The sequence below is a fragment of the Balaenoptera ricei genome, chromosome 2, assembly GCF_028023285.1.
Source record: "Balaenoptera ricei isolate mBalRic1 chromosome 2, mBalRic1.hap2, whole genome shotgun sequence".
NCBI classification, from domain to species: domain Eukaryota; kingdom Metazoa; phylum Chordata; class Mammalia; order Artiodactyla; family Balaenopteridae; genus Balaenoptera; species Balaenoptera ricei.
In genome coordinates this window covers 106625602-106652423 of record NC_082640.1, presented here as the reverse complement: position 1 = coordinate 106652423, position 26822 = coordinate 106625602, and the positions used below count along the sequence as shown (strand labels likewise).

At 39.7% G+C, this 26822-nt stretch overlaps 1 protein-coding gene and 1 non-coding gene across 3 annotated transcripts; both read left to right on the top strand.

Annotated features, from left to right (window-relative positions):
- The first annotated feature begins 11184 nt into the window (after positions 1-11184).
- On the top strand, positions 11185-25627 carry TMCO5A (transmembrane and coiled-coil domains 5A). Of its 2 annotated transcripts, XM_059915589.1 has the most exons (12): positions 11185-11219; positions 12171-12320; positions 12737-12860; positions 13259-13309; positions 14035-14106; positions 17202-17258; positions 17712-17771; positions 18200-18264; positions 19195-19252; positions 19512-19542; positions 21142-21154; positions 25429-25627. In XM_059915589.1, the coding sequence occupies exons 1-12, from the start codon at positions 11185-11187 to the stop codon at positions 25625-25627; spliced, it is 915 nt and encodes a 304-aa protein (XP_059771572.1). The 2 variants fall into 2 exon arrangements, with proteins under 2 accessions (XP_059771572.1, XP_059771573.1); XM_059915590.1 differs by lacking the exon at positions 19512-19542 and having other exon boundaries at positions 21114-21154.
- LOC132361478 (small nucleolar RNA U13) lies at positions 22026-22133 on the top strand. The gene has a single exon (XR_009501765.1). It is a non-coding gene; the product is annotated as a small nucleolar RNA U13 (small nucleolar RNA).
- Positions 25628-26822: the final 1195 nt, after the last annotated feature.

Genomic DNA, 26822 nt, shown 5'->3' with positions numbered 1-26822 from the left:
GCAGTTTCTACCCATTCATCTTTGGTTATCTGACTGATTTTATTCTTTTAGGATAGGAACAGCAACAGTGATTTTATTTAATAGTCTCCCCTTTTCTTTTTCCTCTGGATTGAAGCAGGATATCAAGTGGAAATTTTCCAATTTCCCCAGTACGGCATCTAAGATCAAAGGTGAACGCTAACATACCGTAAGACCCCCATATTCTAATAAATGGGAGCTTACTAATAGGCATCAGTTTAGAACAAGCCTTACTACTAATCATTACCATCTCTCCCTGGGCAATGTGAGAAGAGAACTTAGAGGGCAGTGAGGAGGGCAGCTGTTTAAAGAGACACTATTCCATGAAGGAGAAAGAAAATAGGTTACCTTGTTACCAAAAACCAAGGGAAGAGGGCTCAAAGGGAATTCATGTTAAGAATAGGGGGTGAAAGAGAAAAACAAATACCATACGCTAACACATATATATGGAATCTAAAAAAAAAAAAAAAAAAAAAATGGTCATGAAGAACCTAGGGGCAAGACGGGAATAAAGACGCAGACTTACTAGAGAATGGACTTGAGGATACGGGGAGGGGTAAGGGTAAGCTGGGACAAAGTGAGAGAGTGGCATGGACATATATACACTACCAAATGTAAAACAGATAACTAGTGGGAAGCAGCCGCATAGCACAGGGAGATCAGCTCGGTGCTTTGTGACCACCTAGAGGGGTTGGATAGGGAGGGTGGAAGGGAGGGAGACGCAAGAGGGAAGAGATATGGGGATATATGTATATGTATAACTGATTCACTTTGTTATAAAGCAGACACTAATACACCACTGTAAAGCAATTATACTCCAATAAAGATGTTAAAAAATAAAAATAAAAAAAAAGAATAGGGGGTGACTACATGAAAGGAATATGGGCAAGTTCACTTTCCAGTTGGCAATCTGTTTAGCTAGCACACCTGAGTTACCTGAGCCAAGGAAAAGAGAATTAGAGAGCATAGTGAGGCTGGGAGGAGAGGTAGCCAAGAAGTTATTAGCCTCATTATTTGGCATGTCATGGACAGACGATTTTCCTAAGAGTCAACAGATGAGGAGAAAATCTGCTAAACTCTGTCCTTCCAGACCACCAAGAGGGCTGATCACGAAGAAAGGGGATCTCAGTTTGGAGGTGATCACCTTTTGGAGGGCCTAAGGGAGTAGAAAAGGTAAAGCCAGATTTCTCACATCAGGAAATATGCATTAAGAAGGGAAGGACTTTGGAGACACTCAGAAGAACTCACATACAAGAGGACCAGCAACTACGTGCCAGCCACACAGAAGGCATTAACGATTACCTTGAGCCAAACCAATGAGGACAGCTAGCCAAGCAAAGAACTCAACCTCACCATGGGCAGTGAAGGAGGTGTTTGCCCTGTCCCTCTTCTTCTACACCGCATGAACATGATAGAAGCTAGAGGAGGGAGGAAGGTGAAGTCAATTCTTTGTAGAATGAGAGGGAAAGAGCTCTGAATTTAATTTAAAACTTGAAACAACAACACAAGACTATTCTAATAATTAAAAGTGACTGGAGGGATTTCCCTGGTGACGCAGTGGTTGGGAGTCCACCTGCCAATGCAGGGGACACGGGTTCAATCTCTGGTCCGGGAAGATCCCACATGCCGCGGAGCAGCTAAGCCCATGTGCCACAACTAAAGATCCTGCATAAAGAAACTAAAACATGACTCAATGAAGATCCCGTGTGCTGCAACTAAGACCCTGTGCAGCCTAAATAAATAAATAAATATTTTAAAAAAAAAAAAAAGTGACTGGAACATTCTGCAATCTAGCCAACATATTATTAAGGTACCTGTTATTAATTGCCTACAGTGAGGTAGTATGGTACTTAACGGTACCACAGCACAATGAAAAAGAGCAGTAATTGGAAGCTTAAACCCAAATGCACTGAAACTCTTCAACAAATATATTTAGTTATATCTTCCCATGCTCTCATCTTCTTTTAGAATGAGGACAGCAGACTGTCATTATTTGATGTTCTCTCCCTTCTTCTCCCTTGTCTGGATTATACTGTGGTTGTACACTCAGGATACTTATGCCTTTTGGTATCCCTTACAGCAGCACAGTAAAAATGACTGGGAAAAATAATCTGATATGAGAGTCCTCAAAGGGTCCCTATTCTACCTCTGCAATGCAAGAGTTCAGATATGCCAGTGGGCTTATGTGTGGACTACACAGGATGATTACAGGGCCTTTACCAATGAGAAATGACCTCATGGAGTAGAGACAGTTACATACACATTCAGCAAAAGGGCCTTGGAACTCCATGGCAGTGTGAAGTACGGAGGGAATTCATCTCAATAGGAGATTCGAGATGCCTATTTCAGTAGAGGGCCAGTGGTTAATTTTATAGGTCACCACAGGCAACATCATTTGTAATATCTCCCAACCCATTTCCATAATAACTCACACCAAATTCCACTAGAAGAGGTGATACAGGAAGTCAAAGGGGTGAGGAGAATTATTAAAGTAAAAAGAATTTGAAAATCAACAGGCACACTAAGAAAATAAAACTCAAAATCAGATTATTGTACAAAAAAGTCGTAGCTGGTGAAAAGAGAATTCTTCCCCACATCATCAGAGCAACACTTACAGCCCTATAGGGTGACATTAATTTCAAGAGTTGTATCACCGTAAGGCAATGACAAGTCCTGTGGCCTGAATGAAAGTTCGCCCACCTTACCAGGAATGCCAGCCTAAAGAAGAGAGCTAGAAGGAAACAGAGCACAGATTGGCACACACACAAAAAAAACATGTTAATAAACAGTTGTTAAAATGAGAATAAATGATGTAATACGAGGACTTTTAGGGATACAAGAGAATGTGAACTACTCTGAAGACCCTGACAAGAAAAGGGATTTCACAAATTACACTGACAGGGATTTGAAAAAAAGAATACTTTCATCATACTTCCCTTTATTCTTTATTAATCTTATCATTTTGGTTATACTGAATCCCCAGGTTAACCGTGGTCTGGAAGATTTAATAACTTAAAATGAAGATGAGAATCAATGGTTGAAAACTTAGCATTTGTATTTTAAATGGGCCTTTCAATATCTTAGGCCAAAGTCATATGTAACATAGGAATGTCAGGCACCACTACGGGGAGAAGAGGAGCCTTTTGAGGACAGACTTCAAATTTATAAAATTCTTAACAATATTGGCAGCCTAGTACTATACATTGATATGCTATTCTACAAAGCTGATATTTCTGACCAGTGTTATCAAGGGAAATGTTTTGGGTTTTCTTCTGTTTTTTACAGTCACTGGTGATGAATTTGAGCTGATCCAATACATGGCTCACACCTCCTTGTGACCACTGAGTAAAGGAAATTGTATCCTCATGATGCTCATATTGTTCTGCTTTTTTTTTGTCTTACATGAAATTTCCTATAGCCAATGAACAAAACAAATTGGCAAGTTCTGTATCAGAATAAAGCAGCTGAATATTTCATATCCAACTATTTGTTATGAAGCCCTGAAGTGATATTGGAAACCTAAAGTGATTACTTCTCCATTTTGAATGTTTTGCTTGGAAAAAAAAAAGAGGAAAGTGAATCTGCTGCTATAGGACTAATTCAAAGTTGAAACTTATAACATTCAAAACTCAGCATTACTTATTAGTTAGGAATTCAAAATATCTCTGAGTCATGGTACTTTTTGGAAATTGAAGAAGGAATTGGACTGGCATGCCTTATCTAGCTTGACTAGAGACAACACAACTGCAAAGCAAATAACGTGCACTTTCACCCCCAATGACCTGGGAAATAAGCACAAACAAAATATTCAAGGGCTTAAAATTCAGCTGTGGGAAATTACTGCAGCTAAATAGAGAAAACAGCTGATCCCAGGGGAAGCAAGTAGATGGCAATGTGGGATGCAATTAAGAGCAGTGGCAAAGTCATTCACCATGACTATTTGCTTAATCCAGTCACTCTGAGCAAAGGTAGCTACAACGAGGAACTGTTCTCTCTACTCAGTACCTGGGGAATCCAGGGGTTTCCAGCACAAAGACCCATCAGTTGAAGGGCAATGTGACAGAGGATTCAGGGAGATTGGCTGGCTAATGGATGGGGGAATAAATTCTCCCAGAACGCTCCGTGTTCAAACCATTGGAAATGGAGTCGCCCTTCAGATCATCTGTATGCCTGTTTCTTTTTTCCATTTTCAATTTATAATAACAATAACGACCTAGACATAGGACGTTTCCTGGGCTTTAATGACTGTCTGAGGTTAATGGCCCTCAACTACACCTCAGGCCATCAACCCCTCCCAGCTGGTCATTAATCTCCGGGAAATATCCTGTTCCTGGGTCATTATTGTTCCAATATCAACTATACCTTAAAAGCTTTATGGATTCTGCAAATACACATCTCTTGCCAATAGAAATTATAAAACCTGTTTAGAATTCTGAAATTATCTTGAGTTTGACCTCTCAGAGATGTTTTGTTCAAAACTAAAATTGGCTTAAGAAAACATTCAACTTTATCTTTGTTTGTTTATTCATATTTTCTCAGGAAAGAGGCCTATTGAATATTACAAGGACCCAAACAAAAAGCAATGAATATTGGGAGAAAAAGATCCACTTTAATGGGGAGCAACCTCTCTCCTGAACAGTAGCATAACTCAGCCTTTGAATATGTTATTTGTGAAAATAGTTCCCCAAAATGATTTTATGTGTTTAAATATCACCAGACTACACCCCATACATAGAATTTTCAAAATATATCCTATTTCTAAAATCTCATTTTTAATTTCCACAAGAAACACTTAATTTATACATTAAAATTATTACTACAAGGATTCTACCCATGGCAGAATGTTCCATATGAGGAGGGACTGCTGAGACATGAGTGAAATACAGCTTCTGGAAAATGCAGCTTTTAAGATTCCAATTCAGCAGCAAAGAGGAGGATGGCTCCCCAGGAAGTGTTTGAGTTGTAGAGAGTTGGTATAAACAAAGGAGGGGGACAGGGCAGGTGTTTAAAACCAAGGAAATCCAACAAATGGTAATAGGGGCATGTCCCTGTAAACAGACAGACCAAGGAAACTCGGGGACTTCGGCAGGCACTACCTTGGAAGAGATGAGGAAGCCCTGGATGGGCTCCAGCTTCGAGGAAGAAATTAGGGTCAGAGACCTACGCATGAGGTTCTGATAAAAACATCCTCCACCTGCAGAATTAGCCAGAACTGCGTTCCCAGGTAGGCTTGTAACAGAGTTCCAGACCCTGAAACTGAGGAACAAAATAGGACACTCGTCACAGCAATGGGGTATGAGCTCAGGTGCCAGGCTGGGGGCACAGTCAGAGAAAACAGGAGGGCAGGCTAACTGGGTTCTATCTGCGTTAGAGTCCCATGATCAGAGGGAGTGGTCCTGGAGCCTGACTCAGAGCTGAATCTTGTAGCTGTCAGGCCATGGAGCAGAAAAATCAAACAGATCACACACAGCTATCCATTCCAATATACCATTTTGAAATTTTTTCAATAAACCTTTTCTGTGAAATGCCACTTGAAGATTTTACTCTAAGTCATATAAATGTGAAAACTGCAAGGTATCAGGACACAAAGTGGGAAGTAAAAGAAAACAATGTCCTAGAATTTTCAAAATTAACTCTTCATCAGAGGGAAGTGAATCATTTAACTGATAGAAAATGAAATAATATATTATTGTTTCCCTACTTGACTGCTATTATAATACTTTATGTAGGCACCAAAGTTGACATACTAATTGCTACTGGAATATTTTAACAGTGAAATCAGGAAAGCATAAGACAAAAAATTAATTTAAAACAGACTTCGAGATAAAGACTTGAGTGTAAATAGTTTATTTGGAGAACTTCTCAGATGATTCTTAAACCCCTTGTCTACTTTTAGAATTAAAGTTGAAATAAGATTGGAGGCATTTCTTCAGAGGGCTGTGCTGTGAGTCTGTACCCACAATGGGGGAGGGCGGGAGTGCCACCCCTCCCTAGCCTAGTGAGATGCGCGTTCCTAAGGGAAGGGTGGGAGAGCTGCTTCTCCCTTTCCTTAAGATAAGTGAGGCAGACTAATGACCCCTAAATATGTCCATGTTGTAATCCCCAGTGAATATGTTACTTTACATGGCAAGGGGTCTTTGCAGATGTGATTAAGGATCTTGAAATAGGGAGATTATCCTGGGTTATTTAGATGGACCGGAGGTAATCATTAGGGTCCTTATAAGAGAAGGGAAGGAGGATGAGAGTGAGAGAAGGCACCATGATGACAGAAGCAAAGGTCAGAGTCTGAGAGAGATGTGGAGATTCTCTACTCCTGGCTGTGAAGGTGAAGGAAGGGGACACAAGTCTAGGAATATAGGTGGCTTCTAGAAGCTGGAAAAGGCAAGGAAACAGATTTGTTCCTAGAGCCTCCAAAAGGAATGCAGGTCTGCCAACACCTTGATTTTATCCAGTGAGAGCCATGGAAGACTTCTGACCTCCAGAACTGTACAGTAACAAATTTGTGTTATTGTAATATTTTTCAGGTATAACCTGAAGAACTGTGTTTCCAGTATAGGACAGAAAGAACACAAAGTTAGAAAAATTGAGAAGGGAGTATAAAACTACACCAAATTTCAGTGTAAATTTTTTATGAAAGTGTGCATGCACAGGCACTAGTTATCCTTTTTAGGAATCCTCCATTTAATGATCACTCTGTGATTGCAAATTTTTAATTAAAGCTAGAGAAGCAAATTTAAAATAAAATAAAGGGTGATTAAAGACCAAGCATTGGTTATCTCAGAAGATATGACCTCATTGAAAACAAAAATTACGTCACTAAAATGTGGGTTACACTGAATCAGTACTCCATAATACCAGCTCCGTATTATAGCTGAGGAAACTCCCTCTTCCTATTGCACTTTCCCAGGCTTACTGCAGAATGAACTAGAAAATGTTGAGGGATGCGGTCACAGGTATGGGAGTTCTTTTTAATCTTTTTAATCCCAGCAAGACATTTAATCTCTCTTGTCCTGTTTTCCTATCTGTAAAATATAAAGCAGTTGACTCATATGCTAATGAACAGACATTCAAAAATGGTAAAAATATAAGTGTATATTTTTAACATTATATTTTGGTTATACTTGAAAAATATAATAACTACACAAATATGTTCTTTGAATTGCTTTCAACTGGGAGGAAGGTGGGGAAACAATCTGAATGTTCATAAATTTGGTCACAGTAAAACAATTGTTGAGTATCTCATATTGGCTGAGTTGTGTTCCCCCGAAACTCATATGTGGAAATCCTAATTCCTAGTACCTGAGAATGTGACTTTGTTTAGAGACAGGGTCTTTAAAGAGGTAATTAATTTAAGTTAGGTCATTAGGGTGGGTCCTAATCCTATATGAATGGTGTCCTCATAAGAAGAAGCGATGAGGACACAGACACACAGAGGAATGACCATGTGAGGACACAGAGAGAACACAGCCATCTGCAAGCCAAGGAGAGAGGCCTCAGGAGGAACCAACTCTGCCAACACCTTGATCAGGACACAACCTCCAGAACTGTGAGAAAATAAATTTCTCTTGTTTAAGCCACCCAGTCTTGTTTAGTACTTCGTTATGGCAGCCCTAGAAAACACAGGCATTCTCCTGGCCCTCAAGAGGAGACAGATACGTAAACAGAGAAATAGTTTGGTGCGAAGGATATGGTGAAGCAAATTTTGCATATTACAACTCAGCAGAATTTACGCGACAATCAAAATGATAATTATAGAGAGTATGTAACAACCTGAAAAAATGTAAAAAACATTAAGTGAAAAGGCAAAACACAGCAACATAGCTATTCTACGATTACTATAAAAGATGGTTTATTAATAGACAAAAAATAGAAGAAAACTTGGAAAAACAGTTTTTTGCTTAGGTGAATCCTTGATGAACTTTCATTTTGTAGTTCTTTACTGCTGTTATAATAGCAATGATGCAATAAATTTTTAAATATTTAATTTTACTGATACATTCTCCCTTTTTTTCTTTTTTCCTTCACATTTTGGTTTATTTCAAGTTTCTGCTTTTGAGAAAGTTATTCTTGAAAGGGAACTCAAAAAGATTTTATGAGCCTAAAGATTGTACAGAACACAGAGATGTACAATATATATCTTTTTAAATTTGTGTTTATGTTTTCTTCAGATAAATACCAAGTGGAATTGCTACATCATATGATAGTTCTATTTTTAAGTTTCTGAAGAACCTCCATACCATTTTCCATAGTGGCTGCACCAATTTACATTCCCACCAACAGTGCACTAGGATTCCCTTTTCTCCACATCCTCACCGACACTTGTTATTTCTTGTATTTTTGTTAAGAGCCATTCTGACAAGTGTGAGGTGGTATCTCACTGTGGTTTTGATTTGCATTTCCCTGATGATTAGTGATGTTGTGCATCTTTTCATGTGCCTGTTGACCATCTGTATGCCTTCTTTGGAAAAATGTTTATTCAGATCTTCTGCCCATTTTTTTAATTGGATTGTTTGGGGGTTTTTAGTATTGAGTTGTGTATGTTCTTTGTATATTTTGAATATTAGCCCCTTTAGCAGAAATAACCACTAAAAATAAGTAAGGACTTAAGGAAAATGGCACACTTGATTCTGTATTCGAAAAATAATGATCTAAAATGAGATTATAGAGCCTTGCCTGGCTATAAGCCTCAAGATCAAGCTCATTTATAAAAATATCCAAAGAAGAATTTGCCAAAGTAAAAGTGAGGACAAATGAGGTGAACAGAAGATATAGCTCTCCATCCCTTGAGGCAGCCGGAAGGGCCAGGGCCCAGGCAGCTCCATTCAGGGCTCACACACATGGCCAGGCCCCTTACAGCAGAAAGGTGAGGCACAGCACACAGAGCCTGAGTGCCCAGCCTGGAAAAGAGCACGTATTTTCCCAACAGACTTCCACACAGAGGCCACTGCGTTCCTGACAGCAATGCAGCAAAATCGGACGTGTCTCTCAGTTACTCTTTTGTGTGGGGCAGGGCACAGCACGGAAAAGTTAACAAGGTGAAAACAGCTGCCCTAAAGCTGAACTGGATGTTAATCAAACCTCCTAAAGAGCAGGAAGGCTTATATCGAGGACCTTAACTTGCCCCCTAGGCCCTGTTTTTACCTTGATTTAGCAGTTCTCACTATAGCAATCTGTTGTCCTCATCCCACACAGGCCCCAAGCTTGGGATTCTGCTGCTCCTACAGGCTTGCCTTTGGTAGCCCCTCAAGGAGAAAAGCTCCCCAGGAAGGAGATAGAGCTTTATTTTTATCCCAGTTAAAGTCCCTATCCAATCCATTAATAGCTACAATAACCTTGGTCCAGGGCATTTCCTGGAGAATCTATAACCAGCTGGGGTTAAATGAACTCTCCCTACCATTAATTCCTGGGAGAGGCCATTGGCCTGAATGGTTACTTAATTACTCTTCTGTGTACAGCTTCATAAAGCAATGAAATGCCTTCTTTCAGGAAGAAGGGAGATGGTAATGGGGGTCATCAGAGGCCATTAATTTTACAAATAGTTTGTTAGAAACTACAGTATGTTAAGAAGTCACTCTGGCCCACAAATCAACTCAATGCGGTCCTTATTAAGTTGAGATCCAAACCTTCCCAGGTTTCCATGATTCACACACATAAAGTTACAAGTGGTGCAGAATCTGGTCAAAATGTACATACTCAGGTATGCAGAAACATATTCTTTATATTCTGCAAATGATCTTATCTTCCCCTCTAGCTCTGATTCCTTAAGTTGGCAGAAAAGACTCAGTGGGGCCAATTCAAGACACCATAGACTTTTCCCAGTTAAAAATCTTTCAGGTAATTTCTCAGTCTTAGGGAGATTCTCCCTCTCCAGAGCTCTCCTCTTTCCCAGGATATTGGCAGGTGCAGGGAAAAACTACATATCCTTAAGGAGGGTTGAAGGAGGAGCTTTGGGTCTTCATGGCTCCTCTTGCTGCTCCTGGGTCTGCTGGCCTTTCAGGCTGTATGCTGGCCCATGCTGCTTGTGCTATCCCTCCCCCCAACACACACACACACGCCCTAGAATGTAAACCCCATGAGGGCAGGTGTCTTGGCTGTTTTGTTTACTCTGTCTCCCTCATGCTTAGAACGGTGCCTGGCATACACAGGAGCTCCTTCAATGTTTCAGTGTTTGTCCAATGAATGAGTAGTCAGTTGGCTACATGATGGGATTAGACTGCTGCCCTTAGGAATCAGACTTTCCATATTAGTCACACTTTGAAGCAAGGGAGCTCAATCTGCCAGAGAAATAAAAGACAGGGGCTACCCCTTCATACTGCCCAGAAATCAGATCCATTAAACTACTGCTGCCAAAGGGAAGACGTGACCATGAAACACACACAACCATCTAGGGTCTGAAGTCTCCCCAGATGATGAGAAACCATTGCCACCCACCCCACTGTGACATGCTGCCCCCCATGTCAATAGCAGAGTCATGACACCTCAGAAGGTTCTGAGATTCTATTGGACAGTTCCACTGGGGAAAGATTAGACTCTCCAGAAGCTAACTGCCTAGAGCAGAATCAGGAAGACCATACACATCAGAAGAGAGGTGGAGTTTATGGAAGTAATGGATTTAAAGAGGAAACCAAAGGGGCAGAGCAAGACAAATTTACTTCTGCTTGGTTTTTCTGAGCCCTGTTTAATACTAAGATCTTAATATCTGGAGATTCTTATAGAGGCCAGGCTAGAGAGCAGAGAGATTACTTTTCAGAGAAGTTATACACCTACACCCATGCCCATGGGCCCTTTAGGAAAGCTAGTGGCCCTAGAGTAGAAAGGGACTTGAGAACAATTGATAACCTCTATTGATTCTTATTGCTGTGTATAAATTCCAAAGGGTTTTGTGTTGGTGAACTATCTCTGAATATACCTGCTAGTAGGATATCTACTGAAATTTCCAGCATTATCCCTGTATCCTCACTGTATCCTTACTGAGGCATAATCAGAACATGAGCAGAAAACGAAAAGGCTGAATTTTGTCATGGCCAAAATGTGAAGTTGGAGGGAAGAAACCAGTTAATTTTGTTTCTATATTTGGGGGCTCTTGGCTAGTTACTCTACTTCACAAATGGACCCATTTCCCCAACTCATTAGATACATCTCTGCTGATATTTTAGGGAATCTACAATGGAAGAACACAAGGAAGATCAACTAGATCATGAGTAAGTAATCATGATTTATAGAAAGCCACATCCAAGGACCAAGGTATGAAGCAGGTCTGCTGTTGATGTCTTCCTTCATCTTCTAGTCTCCCTCTCTCTCTCCATCTACTATTTATCCCTCCCCCATTGCACTCCACCGCAAGCCCTTCATGCCCTCCTGAAGTGATAGCTATTATGAAGTCTTCTTTTCCAAAATCATCCCTCATCCTCACTCAAAAGTCTACCTCACTAACTTATTTATGGTTAATCATTTGAAAGGCAAACTAATTAATTGATACAAGAAAAAGAAAAGTTTATTGAGAGCTTCCATGTGCCAGGTACCCTTTCTAGATTACTCTAGTGTTACCCTTATTTTATTCAAATTTACTTCAAAAAGATTTTTGCATTCTTGAAAGTGAATGCCTGGATCATATCTGTGTGCTCAATGAAGTGACTCTCATGATAGATACTCAAGCTTTGTAGCAGGCACTGTAAGAGTTTTGAGATGGGAGGAGGAAGGGAAAGACTGAAGCCCTACCTGCTGGTGGAAATCTCTTGTGGCTCTGCATAAAGCTGGGCTCAATCTTAAGGAATGTGCCAGCTACCTGGATAAAAGTACTCAATAAAAGTGTATTGCATGAGCAGATTTTGTGAACAATTTGTCTGAGAAACCAATGCAGGAGACTAAGGAAGCAAGACTTCTGGAACCAGAGTGGAGGTGCACTAGTATATTGAGCCCTTTGGCTGAGAAAGCCTGAGAAAAACCTCTCTTGCTGACCAAGTTGAGAATTATTGAAACAAATTGTAGAGCATGATTAAGAAATATAATTTCCTAAGAATGAAAAAGGAAAGATGTGCTTCCAGAAACAGCCAGGTTAATGAATTACATGCCTTCTAGATATCCCCTTTAGTCCAAAGATTACTGATCTTAAGATAACTGGCCCTTGTTCAATTTGGGGACTGAGTCTACAGGTCAGAGAAAGTGGAAATCTTAAGACTGGCCCAGTCAAAGAGGAACATTAACAGTTTGAATACGGACCTTGAAAGGGATATGCAGAGAATTGATGAAGCAAATCAGGACCTTCTTCTCAAAATCCACAAGAAAGAAGATGAGATTCAGAGGTGAGTGTTGGGGTTCCATGAGGGAAGTTCTCCATCCAGAGGATGGGGTGGAAGAGAAGAGACAACACTAAATTTTCCTGTTTGTTCTAGAGACCTAAATTTTGTACAGAAAAGTTTCTTCTTCATTCTTTGGCATTTCTCTGTGGCTCAAACCCTGAAATACAGCAAGTTTTAAAGAGATTCCTAAAAAAATTGGGTGATATTTACCTGAGTTGAAAGAACATTGGGGTGTTTGACTTGGGAATCGGAGGAATCTTACTTTTCCTGCCTTGAAAGTGATTCTGAGTCTAAGGATCCAGGAAAGAATGGTTTCCAACTTGAGATTCGTGTTTGTTGTCACTGAGGTACCCCTGAAACTGATATTTGTGTTGTATCAGTTCTGCCAGATCCTCACAGTGTGTGCTTGCGTCATCTAGGCTGGAAAATGAGATCACTCAGACCAGAGACCTGGCAGAGGATGAGGAGTGGGAGAAGGAGAACTGCACCACCATGGAAAGGGAAAGAGCCTTGCAGGAGCTAGAAGAAGAAACAGCCAGACTGGTAAGCAAGAAGCTGGGAAGAGCTATATGATAGGTTTTATTCATCATCCTGTCTCTCATCAACTATCAGATAAGCTAGTCTCTCCTTTTTAAATACAACTAGTAGTCAACTCAAAAGTCATGGCAGGATGTGTCCATGCATGGAAAGGGATGTGTAGAGGGTAGGGTTTCTTTGGTAATACTTAGTATTGGGAAGCCCTGCGTGTGGGCATCTCTATCCCTGGTAAGTTGGTGTGTATGTATTGAGATCAAACCACAGGTTCCTTACCTGACCTTATGCAATAAGGTAGAGTTCCTGCAGGAAATCATCACTGGAGTGAAATGGAGAACAATCAACTAAATAAAGACAGATGATGGTATGCAGATGCACACTTACACTCTGCTTCTTTCTCTCAACAGGAAAGGAAGAACGAGACTCTGGTCCACAGTATAGCAGAACTTGAAAGAAAGGTGGGATGGGGCTCTTGTGTTCCCCAGTGTTCCCACAGCATCCCCAGGCACCAAAGAGGCAAGGGAGCAAAAGTGATCATAGGGGATCCCACATGTCAGAGAGGCCTGTGCTGGGGTGGATACTACTCTCCTGAGGCTGAGCTTCATGACCTAAATAAATGCCATGGATCTTCCCTGCAAGTATCAGATGGAGGGAGTGAGTGGGTTATTCAGGGTATTCAGTGATCCCATAGGTTCCTTCATTCTATTACAAAAGAAGGTATTCCAGTAGACACTCTGTTAAAGTGACTGGCTGGCAACTTTGTAGTGAGAGTTAATTTTACTTTCAACAGAGACTTAAAAATACTTAATTCCTAGGGATTCCCTCTTCCTTGTCTAGGCATTCCCTCTACCTCAACTCCTGCTCAGAATACAGTGGGCTTCCTATGATACCCTACTTTCTGACCCATACCTGAATAACCCAGCATGGATTAGGGGTTCAGAAAAGTACCCCTGCCTTGAGCAGGCTCTAGCTTTGGTGGCCAAGACTAGTGAGAAGAAGTTAGAGGTAGAATAAAGATGTTTCCAAGAGCAGCAAGTATCCACCAAAGGACCACCTCCTGGCAGCTTTTATCAAGACCAAATTACCAGGCCACACACACACCAGAGAATGTCTTTGTTTTCTTTATTTTTTTTTATTTGATGTATTTTTTATTTGCAATGTATTTTTTTATTTTAAACTGTAGCTTACAAGGAAATCTCAAAAGGCAACTAAGTGTGAACAAGGCAATCTAAAGGGAACCCCAGAAGAGTCAAAGGTAAATGGAAAAGCAATCTTGAATGGGTTTGGACTATATGAACAGGAAACAAGCTTTCAAGTGGAAACAACTGTCAAAGTTGGGATAAATTCTTTGTAGTTTTACCCATGTCAGGCATAAGCCTGGGCCACTGAGTGCTGACATTTCCTCTGCTCTTAGTAAGGAATTTTACTCTGAAGCCATATATTTTGTTCTCTCTTCCACGAGGAAGAGCAGAACACAAATGCATATATAACACTGGAGGCAGTTGAAGTCCCTAATTTAAATCCTGTCCCCAGTACTTAGTGTGGTATATGAAGGGCAATTTAATCAGTCCCTCCCAGCCTCCGTTTGAAAATTGAGTGAAATTGCGTATATAAAGTATTCTTTCCATTTTTTGGAGAGCTAAAACCTGAAGTCACATAATTTTAAAGTGACTATTTAAGAGTCTGGCTAAGGCATATGTATGAATTCATAGAGGCAGAGCTAGGATCTATAAATCTACTGCATGCTAGGCAACTTACACATCCTGTCATGGAATCCAATCAAGAAAAGAAATCATTAAATTGGTCATTCAAGTATCTAGTGAGTTCTGCATGCTAAGTGCATCAGACAGTGCTTAGCATTTCTCTAATTGTGTTCCAGAGCTAAGAACCTGGACACAACCACAACACATCCGATAAAAGATGCAAGAAGAATTAGAGACTTACTTTTTTTATTTAGAGAACAGGTAAAATTCTAACTTGATACTTTCTGTAGAATTACATCTTTATCCTTGCCTTATCTAATTTTTATTTAGCTTATTAAGCCCACACTTAAGCCCAGACTGTGTATATGAAGCCTATGAAGATATGGACACACTGAAAATAGAAATATAAAATGAAAGAATAGAGAATCACTCCCCTATCTTCTCTTGGTCAAATTAGTGTTGATGGCCACAAAAAAAAAAAAAAAAAAAAAAAGAAGAAGAAGAAGTTGTTTAAAGCCACCAAGTAAGCTTGCTTAGTCACGCACATACAGGAAAGTTACCTGGAAAGAAAGAAATCTGGATCCTGTGTGTACATCAGGAAGAAAGTGAAGTTAAGACTAGAAAGGATTATGAAGCCCCATGACTATCCTTACCATATAACTGCAGCAGTCAGAGATTGATTTTCTTCCTTCTCCTGCCCAAAACAAGTTTTCCTGACAGTAAGGCCACCAGAATCTAGTGGGGACACTTTAATGCTGGCTATATTAGATGAGCTGAGCTGACAGACTATAAATAGAGAGTTCCAGGTGTTGTCAGAATAATGGCCATTATTTTCCTAGCAGCAACCAGCCCAGCCCTAAAGAGTTCTAGAGTATTATTAACCCTCTGAATCACTCCCTTTTGCCCACCTGTTTTGTAGAATTCTTAGGTGATATCTCTAATTCTATGAAATATACAGCATCTCCTTTGCTTCTATTCCTCTTGCATGCTGGTGATTAGTTCAGTAGTTTAATGGGATGCCTGCTTCAACTCCTTGTGACTCAGGCCACTGTCTTGAAAATACAGCCTTTAGCACATTTTTCTTTCTGGCCCTGGATGTAACTGACTGGAGGGGAAAGGAACTGTTAGAGGCGTCCAGATGTAAAATAATGATCCCTAGATGAAAGTGGGAACAACAGAGCTGAAAGCGAAGGAAGGGAAAATACAGTTATATCTGCTCTTCCTACAGAATATAACCCAAATGCATCCATTCTTCCCTATCTACTACTACTAATAGTACTACCCTCTTGCAAGCCACCATAACCCTCACCTGGATGCTGAAGTAGCCTCCTAATAAGTCTTCCTGCTTCAACTCTTACTCCTAAACAATCTCACTTCCCACATATTGAAAAGTCTCTTCTTTAAAAACACAGGTCAGATTGTGTCTTTACCACTTGAAGCTCTCTCCTGGCTTTTCACTACAATTAGAATAAAGAACCAAATTTTGGGGACTTCCCTGGTAGTGCACTGGTTAAGAATCGCCTGCCAATGCAGGGGACACGGTATCGAGCCCTGGTCCGGGAAGATCCCACATGCCACGGAGCAGCTAAGCCCATGCGCCGCAATTACCGAGCCTGTGCTCTAGAGCCTGCAAGCCACAGCTACTGAAGCCCACGTGCCTAGAGCCCGTGCTCCACAGCAAGAGAAGCCACTGCAATGAGAAGCCCGTGCACCACAACAAAGAATAGACCCCGCTCGCCACAACTAGAGAAAGCCCACGCGCAGCAACAAAAACCCAACGTGGCCATAAATAAATAAATAAATGAACCAAATTTTTTTAGAAGTTATAATGCCCCACATATGTAATCTCATCAGTGGCTACCTTTCCCCACCTTACCAGTATCCCCTGTGCTTCAGCCACATAACTTCTTCATACATACCAAAGTTCACAGTCTTGGCCCTTGTTGTAACCTCTGCATGGGACATATTTCCTCCAGATCTCCATTTGACTAATATTTATCTTTCAGATTTCAGCTCAAGTATCATCAGAGAGGCCTTCGCCAACCACCTATATTAGCTCTTATGCCATCACTCACTCTCACTCTCAGCACATTACTCTGCTTTTATTTCCTTCACAGCACTTACCATTATCATGTTGACTCATTTGTTATGTCCCCCTACTAGAATGTCAGCTCTGTGAGGCAGAAAGCCTATCAATTCTGTTCACCATCGTATCCTCAGTACTCCCCCTGCCCTTTCCCTGTCACTCCAGTATAGTGGCCAATATAGAATAGGCTTTCATCAAATATTCAAGGAAGGAAGAGAGGAAAGAAGAAATACAGGGAGAAAGAAAGGAGTGAGCCATGAATATATAAAAGCAAAAGTGACACTGAATTTTTCAAGGTTGATGTTTTTCTAAGAGAAATAGCTGAGGAAGCTAAGAATTGAAGTTTAAGGGCAAAGGAAGCACTGATGAATACTCAAGTGGTCAAGAGTGCAGGCTCACCAGGCAGCTGCAAAGGACAGTTTGACTGCCCTCCATCAAAAAGATATCTGAAATGGTGCCCAATGCACTTCAACCACCTGTGAGATAACCTTTGCTATAGCATTTCAGAATGGAATCCTGTTTTGGCCTTGGTGAGTTACCAGCCTCCTTCCCTGTCTATAGGTTAAGTTACAACAGCTGGAAGCCTCCTGTGCAGACCAAGAGAAGGAGCTGGCCAAGGTAACCACAGTAACTTCAATGTTACTCCTCCCAAAGGAAGGGATACTCGATTCTTGGTCAGACGATCTGATGCATTCCTCAAATGATTGAGTTATAATAAGGTTCTAGATCCCAAACCATTATGGGATCAGGAGGGTATGAAGGAAAGGAAGATGACTATAGTCTCCTAAGTTACCTTCTATTTAATATTTTTTATAGAATACATTTCATAATCTATATCTTCCACAAATTAGTATCTATTCTTCTCCCAACTGTGCCCAAATAATCCCCATGGGACTATAAAACACAGCTTGTTTACCCTCAAAAACATTAGTTTATATGTACAAAAAAAAATATTTAGAACAATTAGAAAACCACATTTAGGGTCTGGTACACAGGAGGAAACAAGTGTACTATTGTTCTTATAGCAATTCACTGAGAAAATTTAAGACTAATAAATTTTAGTCTCCCCAGGTAATAGAAGACTATGCACTTGTGGCCCAGCTCTGTGAAGATCAGGCCCTCTGCATAAAGGTACAGCCTCTCAGTAAAGGGACAGCAAAGGGTTTGTTCAGGTACAGGGTGAAATGGAACCAGGTTTTTCAGAGCATACTGTCTGGAACAATTTTAACTCTTCAAAGTGTCATTCCAGAGGGATTTTAGGGTCTCTGACACTCCACCACCAATATCATTCTGTTACTTCCCTGGTCTCCCAGCCTCTGTGCCCTTAACTTAATAATGAACACTTTTCCTGTTTATAATCCCAATTACCCCCAGGGACCTGTCCAATGGTGAAATATAGTGAGAGATCAGTAGTGGTGGGGTGGAGGCTAGGAAGGAGAAAAAGTGGCAGTGGGAATACCAAACATTTATGTTACAGTGTAATAATGCATGTTTATTATGATTAGGAAAAGCACAGGGCTTTAATTAGTAACCATGCTTTCTTTTATTTCTCTTTGAAGAAGTACCAGGAAACTTTGAAGAAAATAGAAGAAGAACTAGAGACTCGGTTCCTCGAGAGAGAAGTGTAAGCTTTGGCAAACAAAGGAACATCCTGGTTTTAGTGGTAACTCCATCTCAGCCTGGGTCAGAGCAAACATCTCTCTAATTCCAGTCTGGAATTGTGAGGCCCTCAACACCACATATCTTTCCCCTCTGTAGTGATCAGGTCGACTCCCACTGAACCACACCAACTTTAAAACGCAGGTCCTTCTCCCATCCTTCAAAGACTGTAGAAATACATCTCCCTTCATAGCTTTATCATGTTACCAATTATTTGCATTTATATTAAGGGTAGGAACATGTGCTTTAAAAAGGGTTAGTGGTCAGGCACCTTGATTAGTAGAACATTCATATTAAACATAAATAAACGCTTCCTTCCCCCAAAAAATACCCCTTGAGTTTGTCAAAAGAGTTTAAATGATGAGAAACTAAACCAAAAACCTCACTTCCATTTCTTGACCCTCTTTAGAAGTTAAATCTTAATTCAGTCAAGAAGTATCTCTATATATTAAATATTTTGGAATCTTGGGGTGAAGAGAAAGAGACCCAAACTGCATAAAGCCTCTAAATAGGCAGGTACACACCGTGGCCTTGTGTCCAAGACACCAGGACTTGGAGGTCCTTGCCCCTAAAGGATACCTTCAAGTCTCCCAAAATCCTTCCTGAGTACTAGGTATGGCTTGACTGCTAAGCTAAGTTTCTAGAACAAGGCTATTCAACAGATATTTCTATACTATCTATTAAGTATCCACTTAGCCACTTACTGAGTACTTGAAGAACAGGTAGTATGACTGAGGAACTTATTTTTTATTTTAATTAATTTAAATTTAATAGCTACATGTAGCAACTGGCTACAATAGAATTAGAATATAAAACTGTTTTTAAACAACCATCATATAGTATGAATCTTTGAGTGCACTTTATCCAATCCCTATCTTGGTTCTTTTCCCCCCAGGTCAAAAGTCATAAGCATGAACTCAGCATGCAAAGAGCGTAATGGCCAAAATAACAAGGTAAGCACCTACTCCATCTTCAGCTTCTTCAGTGTCATTGCCTTTCAAAGGAGTTTCCAAAATCACTATAAGCCACCAAACATCTAGCAATCTTCCCATGTGAATTTTCCAAGAACAGTACCAGATATAATTCCAAAGCATTTCAACCCTAAAGAAACAAAGAGGATGCTAAGGAACAACTGTCTTCCCTCTTACAGCTGTGCAAGTGATGTGTTCTCAAAGAAACCAGCCCAAGACCAAAGAGAGTTTAGAATAGAAGCGAGAAGGAACATTAACTGAGGGTGCACTCTGTGGAGAGAAGGCCAATACATGACACATACACCACTCCTCTATCTCCCGTAATCACAGCACTCTTTCCTGATGATCCCAGCATGCTCCAGAATCTTTTACTGCACAGAACACCAAGGGCATCTATCACCATCTAATCAGAGTTGGCCTATGAGTTAAAACATAGGAAGCAGTTGCTTCTTTATGATACAGCTTCAGCGTCTATTCATCTTTAACACCATGTGTCACCAGCACATATGCAAAGGTCTGAAGGAAACAGATGTGGATGTAGAGCACCAGGCCTCTTGGCCTGCTTGGTGTCTTGTGGAAGCAAGTACATAGATAAAGTTTATTGGACTTTAATTGTAATTTATATTTCCTTTAGAGCCAAGGTTGACATTCAGCAGAAATTTTATGTTGTTGAGATATATGGTCTTTATAATCTCAGAAAAGAGAAGTCATCTCTTCCTTAAAAGCAAATATCAACATTTGACTATTACCCTTGAGGTCCTCCAGATGTCTGAATATATGTTAGACCATGTCCACAGTGACTATAGTTCCCACTGTCCTGAACAGGTTATTCTGGTCCCAAGCTTATGTATTCCACTCAGCAAGCAAAACTCCTGAAATTAACTGAAGTCCACCTGTCTAGAACCAAGCTTGGCATGCTACCTGATGTGTCCCACCATCTATTCCCGGTGCCTTATTAAAGTATTCCTTCTGACCACCTATCAGAGAAACAACAGGACTGTCTTCATCAAGATTATCAGAGTCCATGTGATGGTTCAATGACCTATGATGTTTGAGCAATCTCTTTAGAGAGGCTGCCTGAGCAGCTGACCAGCTAGCATGCCACTTAATCTCACTCAAGCTATAGAATCAAATTTGTAACCCAGAAAGCTGCTTTCTAATTCCAATTCTGCAAGCCTCATTTCCACAGTTTTAAAGTGTGATCATAATCCCTCTTCCTTTTTATCTCACAAGGAAGTTAAAAGGAAAATGAAGTAACTGAGAAAATATTTTGGAAGAGGGATGTTACAGAAATCCAGGATATATTCTCATCTTTACACTTTTATAGCTTTCAAAATTTATCTCTTGGAATATGTTTGTGTGGTTTTTATAGCCTGTAAACTTCTCTAAGGGTCACTGGCTAAGTAGAAGGTAAGGGTATAGTTGAGAGAGCCCAGAATGTGAACTGAGAGGACGTGGGTTCCAGGCCTGGTCCTGCCACTTACAAGCTGTATGACCCTACCCTTCTAAGTCTTCATTTATTCCTATCAATATATAAAAAGGTAATGCAGTTTTATATATATATATATATATATATATATATATATATACACACATATATATATATATATATATACACACACACACACACACACATACATATATATACACACACACATATATATACACACACACATATGTATGTACATATATTTGGCTTTGAAAATTTCATCTGCTTATGTATATGAAAAAATTTGTAAAATTTTACTTAAAGTAACATTTAATTAATGGCTCAGTACTACTTGGCAGTGATAACAGCCTCCAGAAATTGTTTATTTATCACTGTCCTTTCTTCTTCTCCCAGGATAACTCTCTCCAAAAGAAGAAAACAGGGTTCTGTAAAACGTAAGTAAATCCCTTTGAGTAAACTTCCCAGAAAACTGGGAGTTCTACTTAGCCATACTAGCAGATAGCAAAGTCTAGACAAGGAGAACATTGTATACACACACACACGCACACACACAGTCAAGTCAACAAATTTGTTTTATCAATGACTACATTTCTCAGTTCACTGTTATGACTTCCTTGTCCAAAGGCGATGACTAATCTCAGCTTTCCAGTATTAGAAGCCAGTGGCCTAGCAGTAATCAGAAACAGGAATCCTATCACCTAGAAGAGATGTGACAAGTCTCATACTTACCCCCTTTTCCCTTCAACACTTTCAACTAGTTTTATGTGTCAGGTTTCCCAGTAACATCAGTTGATTAGAAATGGGGACTCCAACAAAAAAATAAAAAATTTAAAAATTAAAATTAAAAACAGAAAAACAAAAGAAATTTTAAAAAATAAAAAGAATAAACAAGGAGGGTTATAAAAAAGAAAGAAGGAACTTCTGCAATATACGATAACACTGAGGCACCTTGAGGACATTATGCTAAGTGAAATAAGCTAGTCACAGAAAGACAAATACTGCATGATTCCACTTATATGAGGTATCTAAAACAGTCAAGTTCATGAATCAAAGTGTGGAATGATGGCTGCCAGGGGGGTGGGGGGAGGGGGACATGGGAAGTTACTAATCCATCGGCATAAAGCTTTGGTTAAACAAGATGATTAAGTTCTAGAGATCTGCTGTATAACATTGCACCTGTAGTCAACGATAATGTGTTGCACACTTAAAAATTTGTTAGGAAGGTAAATCTCATGTTAAGTGTCCTCACCACAGTAAAATAAATTTTTTTAAAAACTTAAAAAAAAAAAAAAAAGAAATGGGGAGGTCCTTCTGTGGTTCGTAAGCATGAAGATTGGGTTTTTACACTATTGTGTGAGATGTGCCTCCCTCAAACTTTATCACAATGTCAGCACATTACCCCCTAATGTGAAAAATAAAAATAGGGAGAGAATTTCTAAATGCAAGTATACCACTGCCTTACAGCAGATAAAAGAGAGAGAAAATGATTGTGAAAAGGAGACAGCACCTAACAGTATTCAGCACATAATAACTGCTCAAAAATCTTGTTAAACCAAATAAGAACTCAAGATTCAAACAAATGAGTGGATATTAGTCCTTAGGGAATCATTGTGATAGCAAAGTAAAATTGGTATTGAAGCCCCTGCATTTTTAAGAAAAGGTCAAATTATGTTCAGTATAGTATGTTTAAGAAGGCATAGAGAAACATATATTTAAAGTGGTATGAAATGTGATTTAGAAAAAGTCCAATCAAAATGGTTAACATAAAATTATTGGTGCTTAAAGGTCAGCTCCAACTGTCTGGAAAATTTGCTTAAGAGGGATACTCCTTCATACCAGATAAGTGAAGAATTATATATTTCAGTATCCTTAAATACATTCCCAGAACAACTAGCAGAATTTTCCCTAGAACTCCTAGGCCACCTTCGCCTATAATTCAACACCAGTGCCCAGCATGGAATTGCCCATGTTCCTGTGATAAGAACGATCTGCCATAGAGTTAGTAGCCTAAAGAAACATAAGCCCAGCAAGTCTAGCTCATCACATCAAACTACAAATGTCTTTCCTCTTGCTCTGATCCAGCATCCTTGGGTGCTGCACTGGTATACTGTGCGCTGATAAGAAATTAGAAAGCTAGGTTATTCCTAAGATTGTCCCTGGGCATGTCATCCCAGACCCTTCTCATGAATACTGTATCCAGCTTCAAGGAGAGTGGTGGGAAGAGGCTTTTAAAAGGCTTTTGATTCTAATTTTGAGCAAGATCCTGTATTAGAATGGATCCTGGCTCTTGTCACCAAGATTAACTCTACAGGAAAACTTAAGAAAACTGGAGGGGAAGGGGCTGTTTTTGACTGGTGAGTGGAGGTGGGCCATGAATTTGTCCTGAGGCAGAATGCAGCCCAGCACGACCAGATAAGGGTAATATAGCAAAGGAAACAGTAGAGGTTTGCTCATGGAAATCATATTAAAACCACAAGGGCACAATAATTTATCAGTTAAATAAGAAATCAAGACTACCATAAGGAAATTTACAGAAATTTATTAGGAAATATTAAAGGTAATATAAATGAAAGAAGAGAAATACCATGATCATGGATAGGAAGCCTTAATATCATAAACATATCAATGGCCTCCAAATAATTAATATAATCAGTTCAATTCCAATCAAACTCCCCAAAAGATTTTTCATGGAATTGAATAAAATGATACTAAAATATATTGTATATGGGAGAGTTAATGGGTCAAAAATAACCTGGGCAATTTTAAAGAAGAGAAAGGAATGAGAAACATGCCCTTTGAGATATCAAGACTTACTGGGAAGCTACAGTAATTATGATAGTGTAGTATTACTACAGGAATAGGAAAATCAACCAATGGAAAAGAACATGTGCTCAGATACAGTGCTCATACAGAACCTTGATATATGACAGTGATTATATGTCAGAGGGGAAAGAAAGGATTGACAGCTCAGTAAATACGGTGGGGGAAAAATGGTTATCCAGATGAGAAAGAAATAAGATTGAATTACTACTATACAGTATAACAAAAAAGCAAACCCAGATGTGTTCAAGACTTAAATACCAATTAAAAAAAAAACCTACAAAACTCAGTATTAGTTATCTATTGCCACATAACAAATTACCCCAAAATTTAGTGGCTACAAACAACAAACGTTTATCAACTCACACTTTCTGTGCATCGTAAATCTGTGAGCTACTTAGCTGGGTGGTTCTAGCTCATGGTCTGTTACGAGGTTGCCGTTAAGATGTTGGCTGAAATTACAGTCATTAGAAGGCTGGGCTGAGGCTAAAGGATCTATGTCCGAAGGAGCTTACTCACACAGCTGATTGCTGGCAGGAGGTCTCAGTTCTTCATCAGATGGACCTCTCCACCAGGCTACTTGTGTGTCCTTATAACCTGACAGCTGGCTTTCTCCTGAGAGTAAGGAGGAAGCCACGGTGCTTTTAGTACATAGTCTAGGAAATCACACACTGTCATTTCCATGACATGTTATTCTTTAGAAGCAATTCATTAAGTCTATTCCACACTCCAATGGAGAAGAATCTCTCTAAGGGAGGAATACCAAAGAATTTGTGGACATATTTTTAAACTACAATAAACTCAACACAAAATAGTATCTTTTAGGCCTTGGGGTAGGGAATGATTTTTCAAACAAGATACAAAAAGAAGTGATTCTAATTAAAGGAAATGTTGATAAATTAGACTTTATTAAAAATAACTTTAGGGACTTCCCTGGTGGCACAGTGGTTAAGAATCTGCCTGCCAATGCAGTGGACACGGGTTCGATCCCTGGTCCAGGAAGATACCACATGCCGCAGAGCAACTAAGCCTGTGCACCACAACTACTGAGCCTGCGCTCTAGAGCCTGCGAGCCACAACTACTGAAGGCCATGAGCCTAGAGCCTGTGCTCCTCAAAGAGAGAAGCCACCACAATGAGAAGCCCGTGCACCTCAACGAAGAGTAGCCCACACTCGCTGCAACTAGCAAAAGCCTGGGCGCAGCAACAAAGACCAAGTGCAGCCAAAAATAAATAAATAAAATGCACATTAAAAAATAAATTTTGTTCTTTAACACCTTAGAGCAAGTGAAAATTATAAAGTAGAGGGCAGATATTCAAAATACACACAATGGAAAAGGATTAATATCAAGAACATATAAAGAATTCCTACAAATTAATAAGAAAAGTCCAAACAACATAGTAGATAAGTGGGCAAGAGGAAACACAAAAGATGAATAAACCTATGAACAGATGTTCAGCACCATCGTTCATCAAGGAAATGCAAGCCAAGACCATAATGAGATATTACTTTATACCCATCTGATTGGCAAAAGTTTAAAAATCTGATAACATCAAATGCTGGAGAGGATGTGGATCCACAGAAACATAAACCCTGCTGGTGGAGTATAAGTTGGTGCAACTACTTTGGAAAACAATTTTCCAAAATAAAAATAAAAAACAACACAAGATAATTTCAGATAGTGATAAATGCTGAAAGAAAATTAAACATGGTGATGGGAGAGAGAGTAGCTGGCAGGCCAGCATATGGGAAGAGGCTACCTTTATAAGGGGTTGTTAAGAGTAGAGACATTTGAATATCAAGGAGTCAGACATGCATTTAGATTATGACTATTTTGTTCCAGGTTTTCTAACCTCTAGTTAACAGTTTTTTGGCTTTCTCTTTACAGGATTTTTCAATATTTCTTTTTCACCACCCTGTTTTTCATCAGACTGCTGGGCTACTTGTTGTTCCACATAAGTTTTATAAATCCAGATCTCTTTGTCAATATACTGCCCAAGATACTGAGCAGGAACATCTTGTGGAAGCTAAGATGCTTTCTCTTTCCATCTCTCATGCTTGAGACAGAGGACATGTTACCCCACTGACCCCCAAGAAATATCCTGGAGCAAAAGAAGGCAAGTGGTATCTGAGTCCGTAGACTAAGAGATGGTGGAACTTGTGGAGGAAAGAGGTTTTCTTCAGTTATTTCCTTGAGGTTTGCCTACTTGATTACCATCCCTCCTCACATAGTCTTTCCAAGATTAACCTTGCCCAGTAAAGAGCTCTGTCAATGGATTTCTGTGGCTATATGGATAAGCTAAATAGTACCAATAGTAAACAAAGTAGACTATTTTTGGAATAATATCATAAATGCTGAGCAAAATTAGAGTTGATCAATTCTTCTAGTGAATCTTAAAAATCTAAGACACAGGATCCCTGCAAAGCAGAAGATTGTTCATTACTTACATTAGAATTCTTTGGTTGTAAGTTGCCTTAGCTTAAGCTAATTTATAAATTTATAGCACACAAAAAAGTATTGTCTCATGGAACTAAAAATCTGGGGCTTCAGGCATGGCTGGATCCAGAAGCGTGGATCCTCAACGTAATGTCATTGGAGTTTCATCTCTCTCTTCTCATCTCATTGGATGGGCATTTTCCTTTTAGTGGGAAGATGCTGCCAACAGCCTAAGACTCATACTACCAGATTAGCATCCTTAGCAGAATGAAAGAGTCTTTTCTAATAGCTCCAGCAGGAAATTTCAGATAAACTGACTTAGCTGTGGTCAACTGTCTACCCCGTCCCACAATCAATGTGGCCAAAGGGATGGGAATACTCTGATTAGTCAAGCATGAATCCATGAACCATATGTCCAAACTCTTGTAAGGGGCAGGGGAGGTAAGGGGACAAGAAAGAGATAAGGGAGTCAGCCCCATGTAAACTATATGGAATGTGTTTCCCAAAGGAAAGGGGGCACTCAATTCCCAGAGAAGGGGAAAGGGATACTGGACTGGCAAAAGCTGACGTTCACTTAATCACTAGTTTTAGCCTTACGTATAAATATCCGACCTCGGCAATTAAAACTCAAAGCTGTAGCTCACTTCATATGTCTTCTTACCAGTAAAAACTATAGCTTCTCAAGATCATAAATCAAGATAAACTACTGCAAAGAGCTCAATATAAATATGTAAAGAACCAGGTCTAGGGCTAAAGTAAGCAAAGATTCTAAAGTAAATAGCACATGACATATAAACTGCTTCACAAACTTGGGGTAACCTAAATATGGTCAAACCTCCTATTTT